General features: G+C 38.5%; 2 protein-coding genes across 5 annotated transcripts; one reads left to right on the top strand and one right to left on the bottom strand.

Annotated features, from left to right (window-relative positions):
• The first annotated feature begins 536 nt into the window (after positions 1–536).
• LOC137282206 (sulfotransferase 1C2-like) lies at positions 537–7,331 on the top strand. 4 transcript variants are annotated; one of them, XM_067813937.1, is made up of 8 exons: positions 1,141–1,196; positions 1,937–2,043; positions 3,454–3,621; positions 4,193–4,349; positions 4,981–5,165; positions 5,514–5,617; positions 5,925–6,105; positions 6,779–7,299. In XM_067813937.1, exons 2-8 carry the CDS (start codon positions 2,004–2,006, stop codon positions 6,874–6,876), a joined length of 933 nt encoding a protein of 310 aa, XP_067670038.1. In that variant the 5' UTR covers positions 1,141–1,196; positions 1,937–2,003; the 3' UTR covers positions 6,877–7,299. The 4 variants fall into 4 exon arrangements, with proteins under 4 accessions (XP_067670040.1, XP_067670039.1, XP_067670038.1 ...); XM_067813939.1 differs by lacking the exons at positions 1,141–1,196; positions 1,937–2,043 and adding an exon at positions 537–606; XM_067813938.1 differs by lacking the exon at positions 1,937–2,043 and having other exon boundaries at positions 1,102–1,196; positions 6,779–7,331.
• Positions 7,332–8,215: 884 nt separating this feature from the next.
• On the bottom strand, positions 8,216–9,121 carry LOC137280738 (uncharacterized). The gene has a single exon (XM_067811958.1). The coding sequence runs from the start codon at positions 9,119–9,121 to the stop codon at positions 8,216–8,218; it is 906 nt and encodes a 301-aa protein (XP_067668059.1).
• Between the last annotated feature and the right edge of the window lie 10,357 nt (positions 9,122–19,478).

Raw genomic sequence — 19,478 nt, 5'->3', positions numbered from 1 at the left:
TGTCTGAAATTCAATATTTGCATTTTGTTTTAATTTCTATTTCTTGTAGCATTCAACAGAATCTGTGCTACATAAAACACACACTAGGTCGCGAATAGGGTGTGTGTGAAATATGATTCACGTTGGCAATCTCTACAATGCTTAGATATCAAAATCATGTAAACAGACCGTGTGGTTTTTTTTTATTAACTTTCAAAATGCATACAAATGCGACAAGGAACTAATTAGGTTTATAAAGACGTACACTGACTTCGTTATTTTTCAGTCCCTAACGTTTCTTTATACCACTGGCAGATGAGAAATCTTCAAGGTGTTTGATTGGTTTTCATAATAGCGAAGTAAAATGATTTCATCTTCGTTGATCAGTCTACACATAACTATCAATTGCACAGGAGGCGCAACAGAGATCACGAACCAGGCACCAATCAGTCATCCGGGTACTCGCTGGAGAAAAACAATAACAAAAGAAACCACCAGTCCACGGAAATTGCTCCGCATCAGTGACCCTTTAATGTACATAGCCACAATAGCATAATGCTTTAATTTACTAAGACTTTTCCTGTGTCCTTGTATTGTCCTTGTGGCTGCAACATTGCTGATGCCGAGGTAAGCACTTTCTACTCACTTATATTATAAAGAAACGGATGTGCAGTATGGCGTGCACGATAGCATTATGTTAAAACCTGCATCTAACTGTCATGAATTTACAACTTTCTGGGTCACAATATGGCTGAAATACTGCCGATGTGACTTTAAATATCAACTCACCCACTCCCGAAAATCCTACAAAGCAGTCAAACATATACTTGCCTTAAATATAAATAGCCACTGCACCTCTGGAAGGGGCAAGTTACATCACATGTTGTATATGATCATAGAAACCAAAAGCAGTCCCTTCACCTTGGTCTGGGCTATCCACCCCTGTGTGTCAGCGTGCACGAAATGTATTGTCTCCGTATCATTCTGCATGATCATACACTCCTGTCCTAACCCAATCAACGAGCAGTAAGTATTGTAGGTTACATATCTGTGTGATCGTCAACAATAACGCGCTGTGAATGCCAAAGACTCTTTGCAAATTCGTTGTCCCGTGACCTGTTTAACCACAAGCATAAACTGTGTCATACGGGCGGTGCGTTATAACAGGAGGGGACGTAATACGTTATAACTCTATCAGAGATCGTTGATCATCGATTGTAAGTACATTCTAATGTTCACTGTTTGAAGACAGATACTGTTATTGTCTTTTGAGCAGTATTGTGCATTATGTACTGTCGTGTAGCGATACTCAGTTGAGTGTTGTCCCAAATAAGCTCACCAGCCAGACCCACAAGAGAATGTTTAGTGTTATGATTAGGTTTCAACTTGACCTTCCATGTCTCAAGTCCTCTTCTCCAAATATAACGAACACATATCCTCAGACTGATAAATGTCAATCGAACTGACTGGTACTCCTCAGATATGCGCAGTGTGTACATGTTTGTGCGTGGGGTACGCTTACCGGCGACTTGCCACACTTAGGTAATCTCATGACCCACATAAATACTACACATACCAGGGATTTTGTGTCGACAGCGTGTGAAAGCTGATAACTTCAGAGAACAGGTTTTGAAACGGCATTGTACCATGTCTTCAGTAAATATTGGGCTGTGATTGGTTAATCAAAGTCATTCAGAGGTATATAATCACGTTTTATACCTCCGATCTTCCAACGTACAATGTACATTTTTTAAAATATATCATAACACCATTTTCTATTTAAAAACTCAGGGTACGCGTTCGGTATTATAATTTAGTTACGTCTCTTAGTTTATGTGTATGGCCTAATTATTCCATGACTAAAGTACTTCCTGGATTCTGATGGCTTAACTATAGTTATTCAGATGTATATAATCACGTTCTACAGATCTCTGATTTTATTTGCATCGTTACGCAGGCACACTAGACGTTTATATACGAGTTTTGTTTGCCCTCCAATATGGCGGACACCAAACGAGCTACCCATGAAGAGGGTTACCGCGACTTTGCAGTCGAAAATTAAACGTACGTTTTTAAGATGATTTTACAATGGCGCAGTAGATTCATTACTTGCATCATACATACAAACTTACATCACAAGCACTGGAACAAATATCATGCGAACAGCACGTAGGCATCGTCTGCTTATGAATCATATGCTATTCTAGCCGTAGCCACTGTCTAGAATTGACTGTAGTAGTCACTTGACTTTCATGCTGCCGGTTTAAATATGGCTGCCAAGTATTTGGGAACACAAGAATTATTAGAAACTCAGGGCCTTTGAGAAGCATTATATATACATATGTAGAAGTATTGATTACTGAATAAGGAAAAGCCACCCTGTGTAAAAGTACTCAATTCTTTAAACTAGTGGGAGTATACAAATTGCTAGCTACTCCTCAAAAATGCAATTACTGATACATAAACAGACTTGGGTGTAAATACCCAATTGCTTGAAAAATTATCTGGAGCCCTGAATGAATATTGACATTTCGGTTAATATTCATGAAAAGAAAACGATGTACTTATGACAGATACGTACTGTTTCAAATATTTTTTCGTTTGCAATACTATAAATTAGCTAATAGGTATTTTAGGCAGCGGTACACCGTTGTCCTTCCACAAAGTCATGTAGAGACCTCTCTCTTGTCAAAGGACGGTGAAGCAGCACGCGTACCATGTGTGTGTGCATGCCAAAATTGCTGAATTCTAGATACATGAAGGTACATTTGCAGATTTATGCATAGGCAGGCGTTCTGTATGAGTGTCACTAATGTCCTCCCAAATGACAGTGTATCGTGGCACTTTGAAACGACTTTAAACGTTGACCTTCGAATGTTACTTGGAGATTGTTGATTAGCGGAAGGGGCTGTGATCTGGGTGGGATAATGTACTATGGGAGATGTACTGTAAAGTGTTATTAAGTGTTATTAAGTGTTATTTTCGTACATACTGCTCACGCACATAGTAGATTTATTTGGGTTGTCTGACAACGGAGCTCAGAATTGCATCTATACTGAGCAGCAAAAGAAAAACAACCCTAACTTTTTGTGAAGTGTATAAAAAGACATGAACATGAAGGCTTGCTTTTATGAGATGTCACTTGTATCGAAAATTGAGTTTAGTTTGTTGTTCAGTATGTATGTATGTGTTACTAATAGGGTATGAAGTACACAGCTCACAGCTAAGGTGGTTTAAGTTCTACGAGCTAATGCTTTGACGTTTGAAGTGAGTGAATGAGCAATTGAATTTGGTTTTGGCCGCCTTTCTCAATAGTTTAGGAATTTTACACATGGAACTCCAGAAACGGGCTTCACCCATTTTATCATTTTCCATGTGGGAAAGCGAACGCGATGAACTTATACTTTAATCATTAAGCTGCTCCAACACCCATATAAAGTGTTGTCAACTGACACACTCACTTGTATATGTTAGTGAAGATGTCGACGCCAGCGGAGAGGGCAACAGCAGCCGGGTTGAATGCTGACCTGGTGATGCTTGATGGGTCCGTGCAAGCAACGTTCCTGATAGACATGTTAAAGAACGTAAAGGATCTACCTATCCGCGAATCCGACATTTTACTCTGCACTTATCCGAAGTCAGGTAAGATTACAAATGTTACCGGAACATGAATAGTTATGTTATTGAGAAATGGAACAAGAAAAGAAACTTGTTATTTTGTTAAAGAATACTTGTTATGGAATCTGTAATTAGAATGGAACGAGTGAAAGCAGTCACCGAGTTTAACGACCAAATACTGAATCTCCCGGTTTAGATAGAATTTCAGTCAAATAATGTATTTCCATCCGTGAGGGACCGGGTTAGAAAATCGACACCTTCAGTAACCCATGCTTGTCGTAAAAGACGACTAATGGGATTGGATGGTCAGGCTCGCTGACTTGGTTGCCATATGTCATCAGTTCCTAGAGTCGCAGATTGCTGGGATCGAGTCCACCTTTGACAGGGTGGACAAACTCTTGTGTGCAGCTTCTTTCAGTGTTGTCACCCCTAGAGTACACTACACATCCCTGTGCACTTAAAGAGCCCGGGAATCCGTTGGTAGATGACCAGATGTGACCACATGAACACATGCAAACACCAACGTGCAGTTGACTTTGACTTTGACAAAGTGCTTGACTGTCCCATTGCAATGCTTATTCTGTGATAACACAAGGTACGCACTGGACTTGGGAGATCCTCAACATGATCGTGGCAGGCAAGGCTGAGTACGCTAAACACTGGCAGAACTCAGCCTGGCTGGAATACAGGACGTGGGAAGAACTGGAGGAACTGGCATCACCAAGGATCCTGCACACACATCTGCGTCCAAGGTAGGAAATACATCTTTATACAAATGAGTTGATTTTTATATCTGATGTGTTGGAATATATTATTTTCATTGAACACTTAGAGGCAGAAACTACATGAATTTGTTACGTGAGAGTTGAATTAAGGATTGACTGTGTATTTCTTTCGTTGCATTGAAGTATGAAACTAAAAACCAATGTGCAAACTGTATGAATCCGCGTAGAAAGAGGCTGTGATGTGACTGGGATTGCGATGCCATGAACTGATGTTCCAACGTGCGCATGCTCTTGTCGAGGCGTTGTATCGTTATTGACGTTCACGGATAATTTTGAGTTGTTTGTTTATGTTAACCACAACGTATCACTTCAGTGTTTACCCAAAGTTCATTAAGGTACGCGGGTGCAAGGGAATTCCCTCGCTGTGTAAAGGTATTCCCCGACATTCCTCAGGTCCGAAAGTAGTCCGGTTCGGGGGGCGTGGCTTATTTTCTTCAGATTCATTGGGAAATGAAATCAAAAGAAATGTTCCCAGTTAACCAATCAGATTGCCAGAATTTTAATGAACACAATAAAAATTTAATTATGTAGGAATGTTATTCATGTTAGTCGGTCGGTTTCCAAATTCTGTTCAACCAGAAAAACTTATAAACTACAGCCACCTGCCAGAGACAGTATGGCACAAAGGATGTAAAGTGGTGTACGTCAGGAGGAATCCCAAGGACTGTGTGGTGTCGTCCTACCATCAGATGTCCAAACAGGTCTGGAAGGACAATCCTGCTGGCAAAGCTAGTTATACTGGGACCTGGGACGACTTCATCGATCTTTTCCTTAACGGATGCTGTAGGTGTCTATCATCAAGTGATCTGTTCCAACATGTAGCGTTGATGTAGTTGTATTGATAATGTTCTCCAAACAAAATATATATTTTGGGATACATCCGACGATTCCTATCGAAATCTCCATCCAAATATCACTGTGACAATATTCGCAACATGCTTCAAACAAAAAGAACGAACTGAAAGTGCTACTGTTTACTTATGCATATTATTATTACACCTGATACAGATAAAGATACACAATTTGCAGCACGAACATTGTTACTGTTACATACTGCAATAATTATCACTATATCATTAAAATATGTGTAATGTATGTACATATGAGCATCCTTTCCTATGTCTGTTTAAGTACCCCCAGTTCCCTATTTTGAACACACCATTGAATGGACTAACATTTCTGAAGCCAAGAAAGACTCTGAAATTTGCAGAGTGCACTATGAAGACATGAAACAGGTACGTGTACCGACGTGCGGAAATATTTTACAGAATTTCCTGCATTTGGCAGATGTGCCCAGGTCTGTATTATATGCACAGACCTCTATATTTTCTTGTAGTTTTGTAAGTGTATGAGGAATATCGAAGTGCTGTACATAGAAACGTTTCTCGCTTGTAAACGAACTACGCTCAAAACAACAGAAGACCACCCAGCAAATTAGAAAGCAACATGTACATGTGAGGTAAGACAAAACATAAGGCTATATGATGAAACTGTAGAAGGCATAGGCCCACTGACATTATCAAGGAAATGTTCCCTTTTCAGGATTGCGTTCGGGAGATACGAAGAATGGCAGACTATCTGGGCCGACCACTGTCGGATAAGACATACTACGACATATCAGAGGCATGCTCGTTTAAGAATCTCAAGCATGCAAACGAGAAACTCAAAGATCAGACCTACCACTTTCAGTGGCAAGATGGTGCAAGTGGATATTTCAGAAAAGGTAAGGGGACAGATCAGAGAGGAAGCTGAACTGTGTGACAAAGCACTTATAAAAAGTAGGCATTCTTTGCGTTTCTCCGATGTTGCATATCGTTCTGAACAGCCATCGTCAAAATATTTCTAAAGGCCCAAAACGATGTAGCCAAGTCATCTGATACTTACTAGTAATTATTCATATGATGCTAATCTATATAGTTAATCCTCATTACTTCCATAGTGTACATGTTTTGTCAGCCTCTCTGTGCTATCCTTTCACTTGGTTTATGTGAATTTATAGCCTGATTGGTCACTTCCCTTGGCCGTGCCCGGCATCACATCAACTCGAAGTGCCATTGTTTCTTTTTCTGCCCATCGTTGAGTCTTAACATGACCATTCTTGTCAAAACCTGTATCTATGGCCACTCCAACTTTGTCAAGCAGTCCGGTATTTCAACTGTCTGTGTCGAGACAACGAGCAGGATAATACCACTCGTAGGAAACGCCATTGGGTTGCCTTATTCCTCGTCTTCGACAACGTTCATCTTAATTTAGAGCTGTTTTTCTGTCATATTTACACGTTGACAGATGCTTTAAGAAATAGTGTTAGCATTAAGTAAATGCCGACAGTTCTATCTGGAGAACTCTTACTTATGAATGTCCGACATATTAATTTTCATGATAGCACTGTGTTACAGGTATAACTGGCGACTGGAAAAACTGGTTCACGGTGGCCCAGAGCGAGCGCTTTGATACAGTGTACAAAGAAAGGCTGAATGAAACATTTCCATATTAACATTGTTGAAAAGAATTCATCATTGATTGTGTTCAAATGTACAGTAAACAGTTCACCCAAGGGAATTAGCCTCTTGAACAATACATCAGATGCTGTTTTGAACGACAAACATGTTTATCCTACAAATTGAAATATCTGAACAGATGACACTTTGATCTTCTTAGCAAAGACTGTTGTGCTGACTATTTTTCTGAGTCATGACTGATTATTGGATTTCGCCAGTTTTGTGTAAATAATGCGGATTCTCTCATTTGCACGTAAATGTTGTGCCAATGTCGATACCCGCAGAAGTTGAGCTGCCCTACTCATGCTATCTTACCTTGCCTTGATTAATGTTGATAAGACGCTCCATACATGCCATCACTTTTACCAGTTTTGTTTAAACCGAAGTACCGTTATTGTGTTACGCAAATTAAATTTAAATAAAAGTCTTGTCAATGTTGTCTGCAATGCAATATCTGCCCTTGAAGGTTCCTCCAGCTAGAACGGCACCTACACGCAGAGCAGTGGTCGATGTTTTGACCAGTGTGCTTGATGTTGGCATGGTGTGTCACCTAATTTGTTGTTTAGCGGCGAACTCAGCAATGTCCTAGCTATTTGGAATCTGGATGACACAACCCAGTGATCATCAGCATGAACATCGATATACACATTTTGGATACGATGACATTTGTCAACCAAGTCAGTGAGCCTGACCATCCGTTTCCGCTAGTCGCCTCTTACACCAAGCATGGATTGGTGCATGCCAATACTTACATGAATATTCAGGGGTTCGAAACTTCCTAAAAATGTATCTGGCATACATTTAGTACACGTTAGTATTATGTCCACACGGAACAACCTATTTTCAAACACGTCCTCCAGGTGGGGTTGTTCGATGTTAGCTGGATGTGGATTTTGCAGCCCACTCTAACAGGACTAGTCTCCTCATCAGTAGAAGTCGTTATTGTTAACCATGTTTACGAGTACACACTTCACCTTGGCTTTACGTTTCTCTGTGTCAGCTTGTACGGAAATGTACAGTGTCACGGACACAAGGTTTGATCAAATTCTCCTGTCTCATCCAATTAATCATGCAAGGGATAATGTTCGCAAATTCATAGCCTCGTAACCTGTATATTCACAACAGGTATTATTGTCACATGCACGGTATAATACAACACGGTAAGAAAATATGCACATTACAAACACATGTAGTGGTAAGAAAGATTGACGATACAGTCAGTGATGCTTCTAGAATGGGGACGCAGAACAGAACTGAACTTTATTACGCTCAGGCCGATATCCTCGGCATATGAGGTACAAATGGCATTAAAATGTCAACATAGCGGAATAGTGGTTAGCTGGAAGTTTTTACAGTTTGCATGATACATTTGCAGAATTTGCTTAGGTTTCTCAGGACAGGTATCTTTTTACACGTAAATAGTGATCTAAATTTTAACATGTTTGGTCTTTTTACAAAGTTACTGGGTATATACATTGATCTTTCTTTTCTAAAATGTATACATTTAAAAATATAATGAAATTCATCACCAACGTCATTTAAACAACATAATTTACATTTTCTCTCATCTCTTGGTATCCTATTCCATCTTCCTTTTTCAACTGGTAAATGGTGGCAGGAACTACGAAAGTGAAGTAAAGGAATAACTTTATTAAAGGGTAGGGACGGTAGGTATCTTTCAAATTCATACTGGGGTTTCATGAGGGAATATGTTTGACCTTTGGGGGAACTGTCCACCTCTGAGCTCCATAGTTGAATAGCATTGTCAATTAAGATTGAGTGAGCTGTATTTTTAATCCAGGAAGTTGAAATAGGAGACTGTGATAACCATACATACCTCAGACCAATATTATTAAGAATAGTCTCTATACACGGTACCCAGCTACAACCATGGGTGCCTTCATTGTGGAGATTATACACGATAGAATACAGGATTGAAGACAACTTAGGAGAATTCTTTGTACATAGTTTAGACCAAAACGTTACCATGCGGGTTTTAACATCAACAGAGAGTGGGACTCTACCGAGTTCACCATAAAGCATGAAAAGTGGAGTACGTTTTTTAACAGGTAGTAGTTTTCTAATGAAACATATATGTACATTTTCAATCTGTTTTAGTTGAACATATCCCCAGATTTCACAACCGTACATTAAAATTGGTTTTACCATAGAATCGAAGAGATATAATTGGCATTGTATTGATAAGTTAAGCGTTCTACTTGTGCGTAAGACGAAATGCATGGCTTTAGTAGCTTGTTGGCAGAGATGTGATATAGCTGATTTGAAAGAACATTTTTTATCAAAAATAATTCCAAGATATTTATATTCATTAACATGTTCTAAGGGGATTTTGTGTAGAAGAATATCTTTACGCATATCATTTTTATTACCACCAAATACAAGAATTTTTGTCTTTTTTATATTTATAGTTAATTTCCAAGTTTTGCAATAAACTTCAAAGTGATTAATAGCTTTTTGGAGAGAATCTCTTGCAGAAGCTAGGAGGACGGTGTCGTCTGCATATAGAAGAACGAAAAGCTTGAGGGAGAAATCTATCATGGTATTGAATGTTTCTGAGTTGATAATTACACTCGGACATTCACTGGACATTAGAAAGGCTTCTAGGTCATTTAAAAACAAAGAAAACAAAACTGGAGATAAATTTTCACCCTGCCTAACGCCAACTAAACAAGGGAAATAATCTGATTCCGCACCTTGTACACTAACGCACGATTTTATACCATTATACATAGATTTTATAATTTTTAGGCATTTGCCGTCTATACCTTGTTCAAGTAATTTACTCCATAGTGCTGCCCTCCACACACTATCAAAGGCCTTTTTGAAATCAATGAAACAACAAAACAATTTCTTCTTTCTATATCTAAATAAATCTATTAAACAGTAGAGAGTAAATATATGATCATTTGTAGAATACGATTTTCGAAATCCAGCTTGTGCTTGTGATAAGATATTTTGATCTTCTATAAAGTTTTGAATTCTGTTACTAAGGATACTTGTAAATAGCTTACCAAAACAACTTATGAGACTAATTGGTCTTTATCACCTTTACCTTTATAGATAGGGCGAATTATTCCACTGAGCCACTGCTCAGGGTAGACACCATCATCTAAAATTTTATTAAACAGTTTGACGTAAACAGGTAATAATACCCATTGAGTGGTTTTAATGTATTCATTTATTATAGCATCAGAACCGCAGGCTTTATTATTTTTCAGATTGGAAATAGCAAGCAAAATGTCTTCACATGAAATTGCCCTATTAAGAAATGAATTACTTTCTTCAGTGTTGACATCGAAGTGATCAGCTATATCGTCAGGTATTTCAGCAGTCAAATCAGAATTTAAATCTTTGAAATATGAATAAAGTTTCTTAAGTGGAGGTACATCTTTATCGTTGTTGCTTATTCGCAGTAGTTTCCAAAACGATTTTGAATCATCTTTTCGTAATTTTGACAGTTTGCCCTGCAAATTATTTCTGTGTAGGTTATGGAATTTTGTCAATGTTTTTTTGTATGATTTACTTGCGTTGATAAGTCTTCTTTTATTTTCCATAGTTTTATTCTTTCGAAATGTAGATTTAGCCTCGTGATATTTTCCTCTACTGACTTTACAGTCGCGACCAAACCAAGGTCTTTGTCGTCGCTTATTTGTATGGGTGACGTTGTCGGGTTTCCTAAAACCAAAAACATATTTAGCACTGTCAATAAAAACGTTGATTTCAGAAACAAGATTGGTCAATGATACATGATCACCTGTTGCACAGTTATCAATGCCAGATAAAATGTTGTCAATTTCATCTTGGCGGGAGTCAATTGCACGATGGAATTGAGAGGCACGCCGTTTGTCCCAGCGGCGGTGGGAGCACGTAGAGTCCGTGTTATTGTCAATTTCTGGTCGTGATTGACAGTTCGGAGCTATTATACCACACATGTTAACACTCAATTTCAATGCGCAGTGAGCATCTGAGAGTACGGGGTCAAAATCCAGTACACTGAAGTCCGTTATTGTTTTCAACATATTAAATGAGCAGATGCAGTAATCAACTAAGCTGCAGCCTTTACAAGTAGTTTTGCCAATGTATTTATCATCACCAAAGCGGCCATTAATGATAAACAAATCATTATTTCTACAAATATCAATTAGCTTATGCCCATGGTTATTTATTTATTCTTCCAGAGTCAGTAGAAAATCTATCAATACCCAATCCAAGTGAAGAGAACATAGATAATATATCTCTTTCATTAAAAACATCTTCTGGAATACCAATGTTATCACATACAGAGTGTGAAAGTTGAATAAAATCAGCCAGGGTCTTAGTTCTAGCGTTAAAATCACCTAGCATCATTATTTCACAATCATTTGCAAATTTATTAATATCATTTTCCATGTCAATAAAATGGGAGATGTTGTAATAGGGGGAACTCTCTGGTGGAAATATATACTGCACCTATAAGCAGATCCCTGTCTATATTTAGTACATGATGTGAAACTCTTATCCACTGAACACATTCTGTGTTTGTTTTAATAACTTTTACATATTTATTCAATGAACATTTGACTAAAACTGCAATGCCTCCTGATCGCACTCTGGAATCTCTGTTCTTAACATATACATCATAACCAGGCATATCAACATCATCAACATTTCCAAGTTTAGTTTCTGCGAGTAATATGAAATCATGGTTGTTGACATAAGCATGAAAGTCAGGGTTGATGAGTTTGCTTAAAAGTCCACAGACATTAATGAAGAAGAATGTCAGAGTATTCATAGTTGTATATCTTCCTTGACACCCCTAGTGAGAGGGGGGATTGTCACTGTACCTTGCTTTCTCGCAGTGGTAGGGAACACTGAGTGAGTGAGTGAGTGAGTGAGTGAGTTAATTTTGCAGTCATATCGTAACGACAACAGTTAAGTCTGAAAAGGACTACATGTGTATTGTAAAAACCTCTCAACGAAGGACAGTAAACCAACTACAAAATCACAATTTGACTTGAAACTAGTGTGGAAAGTTAAAACTAATATCACTATTCGGACAATAGTGAATATAAAATCATGCTATAGATTGCTAAAAGCTGGAGGTAGATCACCATACTAAGGACCATTGGAACTTTCAGTACCTTTGCTACCTGCATAGACCCTAGTTGGATTTACATCGTCCCTTCAGAATGTCAGCAATTTAGTATACGGAATATAGCAGGCTATGGATCGTCAACAACTGAAGGTAGATCACCATACTAGGGACCATGGGGACTTACAGTACATTTGTAATGTACATGGACCCCAGTTGCATTTACGCATTCAGCTGCTGGCGTTTGTAGGAAATGTTAGCCAGAATGAAAACAACAAGAATACTACGTTTATAACACCTGGTAAGTTTAACTTGAGTTGAAAGATTTGGGACTTACGTACTCTCTCAGGAGGACAATAATTTTACAATACTTCGACCCCCTTTGATGGTACAGCCACTAACAATCTCCGTTACTGATCTAAACTACCAAAAATAAAATATTTAATTATTTACAAATCATTGAAAAGATTAAAGTCTTTAAAAAATGCAATAATTAAATGATAACTAGTATTATTAAAAAGACACTTTTTAGTTCGATGTTAAAAATATGTACCCCTTGTAAGGGAATATTCAACACACTCGAGCAAACATCCTTGACCGTGATTCTCTCATGACAAGGGATACAAAACGGGCGATCTTCGCCGTTAAGCAAATATTCATGGGCATATCTTGTGTGGGTAATGCGTCATCATCGCATAATGACTTCCTCAAATCTAGACTGACAACTCAGGTAGGTTTAATTACATGTAATTTATTGGTACCTTGCTGTTCCACTTCTTCTGCATCGGATCATGGATATAAGATCCAACTGTAACTTTATAAACTGAGTATGCAATAAGAAGTGATGTCACAGATCTGCTGAGCGCTGCCTTGGCCGCAAGATCGGCCATGGTATTCCCAGAAATGCATACGTGGCTGGGTAACCAAAGAAAGATGATGTCGTATTGGCCAGTAGCAAGATCATCATACAATTTAAGAATTTCTATTAAAAGTGGATGTTTACATGATAAATTTTCTATCGCCTGAAGAGAAGAAAGAGAGTCTGAATAGATTATACATCGTTTATGTTTAGGATGTCTTTGAATATATCTAAGAGCCGTTACTGCGTATTGCGTTTGCTTCAGCTGTGTAAATAGAAGTTTTATCCGGTAATGGAGAAGATGTTGTTTTGGACTCAATGACAGTGCAGTGGCACAAGCCACTGCGCCCCTGTGGATCCAATCCACCTGTAAATATGGATTTGTAATTGTTAATTATACGTTGTAATTGATTGTATTCTTGTTTATATTGTAATTTATTTATTTTTAAAAAAAAAAAATGTAGTTAATGCCAGGTCGACTTGTGGCCTAACCATTTGGCAAGGGGGAGAAGAAAGAAGACGGGAAAGAACTATATTTTCCAGCTCAATGCCAGCAGCAGCAAGAAAAGGCTAATGTTGAGCCCGAGAGACGGAACAGGAGAAGGCGTTTGTTATACAAATCCTCATAAGGAGGATCAAAGACACAATTAAATGCAGGATTAGACTCAGTAGAAGCAAATTTTGTAATGTATTGTGAATATAGATTTATACGGCGTTGGTTGGGAGAAGGTTCATCAGCTTCGACGTATAGACATTCGATAGGAGAGGTTCTAAAAGAACCAAGACAAAGTCTAAGGCCTTGGTGGTGCGCAGAATCAAATAGCTTTTGATTGCTTTGACAAGCTCCACCACATAAGATGGAGCAGTAATCAAGTTTAGATCGCACCAGTGATCTATATAAGTGGAGAAGGGTTGTTTGATCCCCTCCCCATTTTAAATTAGAAACAACCTTTAATAAATCGAGTGCCTTCAGGCATTTGGCTTTAAGGGATTTAATATGCGGCAAAAAGGTCAAGTGTGAATCGAAAATAAGTCCCAAGAACCTGGCCTCCTTGACCACTTTGATTAGGGTACCACTTAGAAAGAGTTCTGGGTCTTTATGGGGTTTGTATTTACGACAGAAGTGTATACAATTGGTTTTTGATTTAGAAAATTTAAAGCCATTTTCAAGACACTACATATCTTTTTGTTTAAACACAACTGTAGTTGCCGTTCAATAGTATGCATATTTTTTTCCACGACAAGACACATTAAAATTATCCACGAATAATGATCCATCGATTGAATAGATTAAAACCGTTGATAAACTGTTAATCTTGATACTAAATAAAGTCACAGACAAGATACTGCCTTGCGGGACACCCTGATCTCGAGTGTAATGGTCAGTCAGAGTAGAACCCACGCGGATTGTCACTTAAAATTAAAATTTTGCTATAAATGTAGGCAAACGGCCTCAAAAAGCAAAGTCATGTAAGTCTCTTAAAATGCCATACTTCCAGGTTGTGTCATATGCTTTTTCAAGATAAAAAAAGATGGACACAGCATGCAATTTGGGCGTTTTTGACGAATGATTCCAAAGGCACCAGCTGATCGACAGTACTTCTGTTTTTTAGGGAAACCATACCGTATATCTGTTATGAGGTTATTGGTTTCCAAGTACCAAACACGTCGATTATTTAGCATGCGTTCCATGGTCTTGCAAACACAGCTAGTTAATGAAATCGGACGATAATTGGATGGATCCGTATGATCACGTCCAGGTTTAGGTATTGGTACTACTACAACGTCAGGCCATGATGACGGGAATCTCCCTGAAGTCAAAATATCATAAAAATATATATAAGAGCGCCTCTAAACAGAACTCTGGTAAGTGCTTCAGGAGTTGTTAATGTATGTTATCAGCTCCTGTGGCAGTGTCGTGAGCTTGATGAGGAGCAGTATGGAGTTCATGAATAGAAAATGTTTCGTTATAATCTTCCCCATTATCCGAATTGAAATTAATAGGTCTCACTTCTTGTTGTCTTTGATAGTGCTGGAATTTAGGTACATAATTCGAAGAGGAAGAGTGTTTAGCGAGAGTTTCACCCAGTTTATTCGCAATATCTGATTTATGAGTCAGCAAATGATCTCATGTTTCCGATGATGGACTTAGTACCTTTACCTTTGATTTTCTGTACCATGTTCCATACCTTTCGAATTTTGGATACATAATTTTGCCAAGACTGGCGTTTGTTTTGTTTAAAGGTACGCCGCCCTTTAGCATTTAAAATTTTAAATTTATTTAAATTGTGCACCATAGGTTGGCGACGGAAATAATGTTCTGTTCTTTTCCTTGCTTTCCTAGCTTATTTGTAGTCGTCGCTGAACCATGGTTTTCGAATAAGTGGAACTGCAGAGGAATGTGGTATACACTCATCAGTTATGGAATTAAGTTCATCAGAAAAGCATTTAATAGCATCAGGAACGTCAATAAAACATTCAGGTTTAAGTTTTGCAGCGCACAGTGTTTGATATAAAGCCCAGTTAGCCTTTTTAAAATTCCGCCTTGATGATGGAGGAACATCAGATGGACTTACAGATTTTAGTATTGTAGGAAAATGGTCACTTCCACAGAGGGCATCGTGGACTGACCATTCAAATTCATTTAGTAGTTCTGAATTAGTTAGTAACAAGTCGAGAGCAGAATAGGTCCCTGTACCAGGGTGTACAAAATTCCTGGAAATATAAATACATAAATCATTGTCAGAACAAAAGTCCTCCAACAGTTTACCATTACCATTTGTAGTTACACTACCCATTGTGGAGTGGAGTGTGCCCATTTAAGTCTCCCATTATAAAACAGAGCTACACACACACACACACACACACACACACACACACACACACACACACACACACACACACACACACACACACACACACACACTCACACACACACACACACACACACACACACACGTATATATAGTCCTAGGCCAAATGTTAGAAAAGTCCCTATCTTTTAGGATCTCTCAGTAGCAGTAGACACGTTATTCAGTAATTAATATGACACCTCCCACCCTCCAAAAATTCTTGTTGATGTGGAACTAGCTACAGGAGGTATCAGGTTACTAGAAACTAACTGGGTTCAGTCCACTGTTGAAACAGTGTCCACATGTTCACAAACAAACTGCTTGGGAATTGATCACATTGTCTAATGTGTGCTGACAAGCACTAGTGTTCAACATGGTCAAGATATGCAGTATGGGTGATAAGGCTGGGTGTATCATATTACCTGATTTTCATGATATCTCTACATTTGGCCTAGGAGTATATATATATAATCCACGCACAGGGCTTGGCATGACCAGTCGGTTGGTTGAATTTGGGCCCAATCAACCACCCGTCTAGGTGAAGTAAGGGCCGAAGTGGTGTGTTAGGCAAACAAAACATGGTTAAGGGTCCAGTTGCCCTCAACCACCAGGATCCTCCACCGACACGGGACGCAGCTCACGGGAAGCAGGTTGCCCAATTCGGCCGCTCCTTGAGACCAGCAATGGGGTGCTATGGACCTTGCTGACCCGGGTCCACACAGGGGTTGGCGAGCTCTTAGCGTTACCCAGCACCCACCACTAGGAGGTGGCTCGCCACGGGTGCCTCCTGGTGGTTGAGGACAATAGGAGTCTGTGACCGTGATCCTGTTGCTCAACACACCACTTTGGCCTTGACTTCACCTAAAAGGGTGGTTGAATGGGCCCTTTCATGCCAAGGCCTTTGTTTATAATTTGATTTGTTGATTATCACCTTTACCTAGAGTCTTGTGCCTAGAAGGCGGTGGCTCATGGGCTAATCTTGTGGAATTAGTAATCTTTTTAATGTTTCTGCTGGAGCATATCATCCGGGTATCCTTGGTGCAGCAACTTTGAGACCCCCCTGTGTTTGGCGTTGTCCTCGTGATACTCCGTGGTGGGATGGGAGTTCGGATGATGAACCATATAAGCAACAAACGTCCCAGATAACACGACGTCATCGGTCCGTCAGTGGCTACAGTCGGCAAGTCGACGGTGGCTTGTAGCTGGCGGCCCACTCGCCAGCTGCTTGCCGACAGTGACTTGTAGCTGGCGGCCCACTCGCCAGCTTGTATGCTGTAACATTGTTGCTATAAAGGTATGCAATGTTGTTACATATATTTTTGTAATGAAAACGTTCTTTACGGTAAAACCCAGTTGTGGATATGACAGAATATAATTAGCGATCCTAACACATTCATTTACAAGAAATTTAAGAGATAAACAATTCGATTGCCGAAAAAACATTAAAGGTGATGAATCGTGAACAGTCCTGCCTCATGACCTCTGTTTTAAAAGAACTGGATCGACCGATCCGTGCCAGTGATATTCACATATTTGTAATTTTTAAAAGCTTACGTGTTAATTTGGTGTAGCATAAATATTTTTTTATTAATTTAATTAATAGTTTAAAGATCCAATTAAGTCAAATTTTGCACATTTGTGAGGAATCATCTCCACTTCAGTCACAAAATTCTATTTAATTTTCGTTGTTTATTTATCGAAAGGCAACAATTTAACAAGCATATGCACAGTACCGTGAACTAAATAACATGACTTCCTTTGTGATTGTCCATTATGGAACAATACATAAGTTTTATAAACTGAAATTGTGTGCGCAGTACATAACTTTACAATTTCCTGTCAAATTTTAGAAACATCCATCCCAAACTCAATTCATGAAAAGTATGCATTGACATAACATGTAAGTCAACGGGCATCTCGTCAAGTGTCCGAATATAACTGGTACGTCTCCGTCGCATTCATGGTCCCAACGTTGGAATTATATATATATCGGCAATGTCGTCGTCTGATTTATTTATTTAAAACAGCGTCGTTGTTGTTGCTGTTGTTTCGTTGTAGTTGTCTTTCCTCTGTGATGTTTTTCCCCCGTATATGGCAGGAAGTGTTCTAGTAGTGTTTTCAATTCGTTGAACTCATTTCGAAAATGTCACCAGACAAAAATCCATTGTTCGTTGAGAACATTAAAAAAATAATTAAGTGATAACACATTCCTTTTAGCTGTTAATAAAAGATGGTATAAACCTTCGGACTCCCTAACATGTAATGTAAATATGATTTCCTATTGTTTCAGGTGCAGTACATTAAAATAGTGATTTGCGTTTTAATTTGACAGACAAGGCGGTCGCAGTGTACAGAGGAACCCACACAAAATTGGAAATTTATATCTATGATGTTTCTATATAAAATATAAAGAAATATATCAGAATAAACAATCAGTGTCCATACATTATTTCCGTTTTTGTTCTTTAATGAACGAATGAGTTTGGTGTTTGGTTCAGCAACAATCCAGCAATATCAACACCAGAAACACCAGAACATGCAACATGTAGGAAATCGAACCCGAGTCTTCGGCGTGACGGGTGAACAGTTCACAACTATGACACCCCCACCGCTCCACCTGCTTGAGACTGGGATGAGTGCTAATTACACATACTCGCAATTTACCATGGGTTAATTATTATCCAAATTCATGAATGTCATAAATCACGAATATATTATAATGAAGGCCAGTTAAAGTTCTGGACATAATTAAAGTAAGAGAGGAAAACTACTGATATAATATCTTTAACTTGACAAAATCACTGAAATATATGTGATCTATACTTTAAGTTGTACGCAAATAAATTCATGATAAATTCAGATCACGACATTGAATATCTTGTGGACACCTAGAACTGCAGTATGTTACACAATTTATACAGCAAGAAGTTACTTTTACAGATAATTCATGTGTTAGTAACTGTAAATTAAATACAAATATCGTTAATTAATCATTACACTTTGTTAATCATCTCTTTCATTATCATTATATTGATATTAATCAGAAAATTATATGAAACTTTGTACAATTAAATTACGGACAGACATACAGACCTACTCAATCAGAAATACATTGTGTCAAGAACAGAAATTAATGCAAATTTTATGTTTAATCCATAACCAACATGATTATGTGAATTGGTGGCCACTTTTATCTATGTCATAAGAACCTGTCCTGAAGTGACGGTATCACTGCAAAGACTTCAGTAATTACTCATTGAATGTGATAATCACCTGAAATCTATCCATCATCTGAAATCTATCCATCCACACGTATACTGAAATTTCCTTCAGCGAGTGAGTCAGTGAGTTTTCAGCCCCAGTAAAAGACTTTCACATATTTCGCAAAGGAATGAACATTATTTTCATCATAGATGTGAAAACTGCATGTCACGAAATTCAGTAAATGATGTCCAAAAAATGTATTTGTATTTAAAGGTTTGTGCCTGATATAATAATTATATCATGCCCTTAATACGGATACAAAACACACATACTCTCCGTTAATGCCACCAGTGGGCCACTGGTTTGCCGACGGTGCCACCAGTGCCACCGTTGGGCCATCGAAGATCAGCTGGACACGCAATAGGTGGCCCACTGATGGCCACCAGTACTGCATACGGTGGGCCATGGGTGGCCCACCATCGACGTGCTATCTGGGGTGGAATACCAAACACCTTAAGAAAAGAAGAAAAAAAGAGAGAAAACACTAAACAAAAACAAAACAAAACAAAACAAAACAAAACAAAAAAACTA

This window comes from Haliotis asinina, chromosome 4 (genome assembly GCF_037392515.1).
Source record: "Haliotis asinina isolate JCU_RB_2024 chromosome 4, JCU_Hal_asi_v2, whole genome shotgun sequence".
NCBI classification, from domain to species: Eukaryota; Metazoa; Mollusca; class Gastropoda; order Lepetellida; family Haliotidae; genus Haliotis; species Haliotis asinina.
Note: the sequence above shows the minus strand (reverse complement) of the source record. Positions and strands in the feature narration are given on the sequence as shown.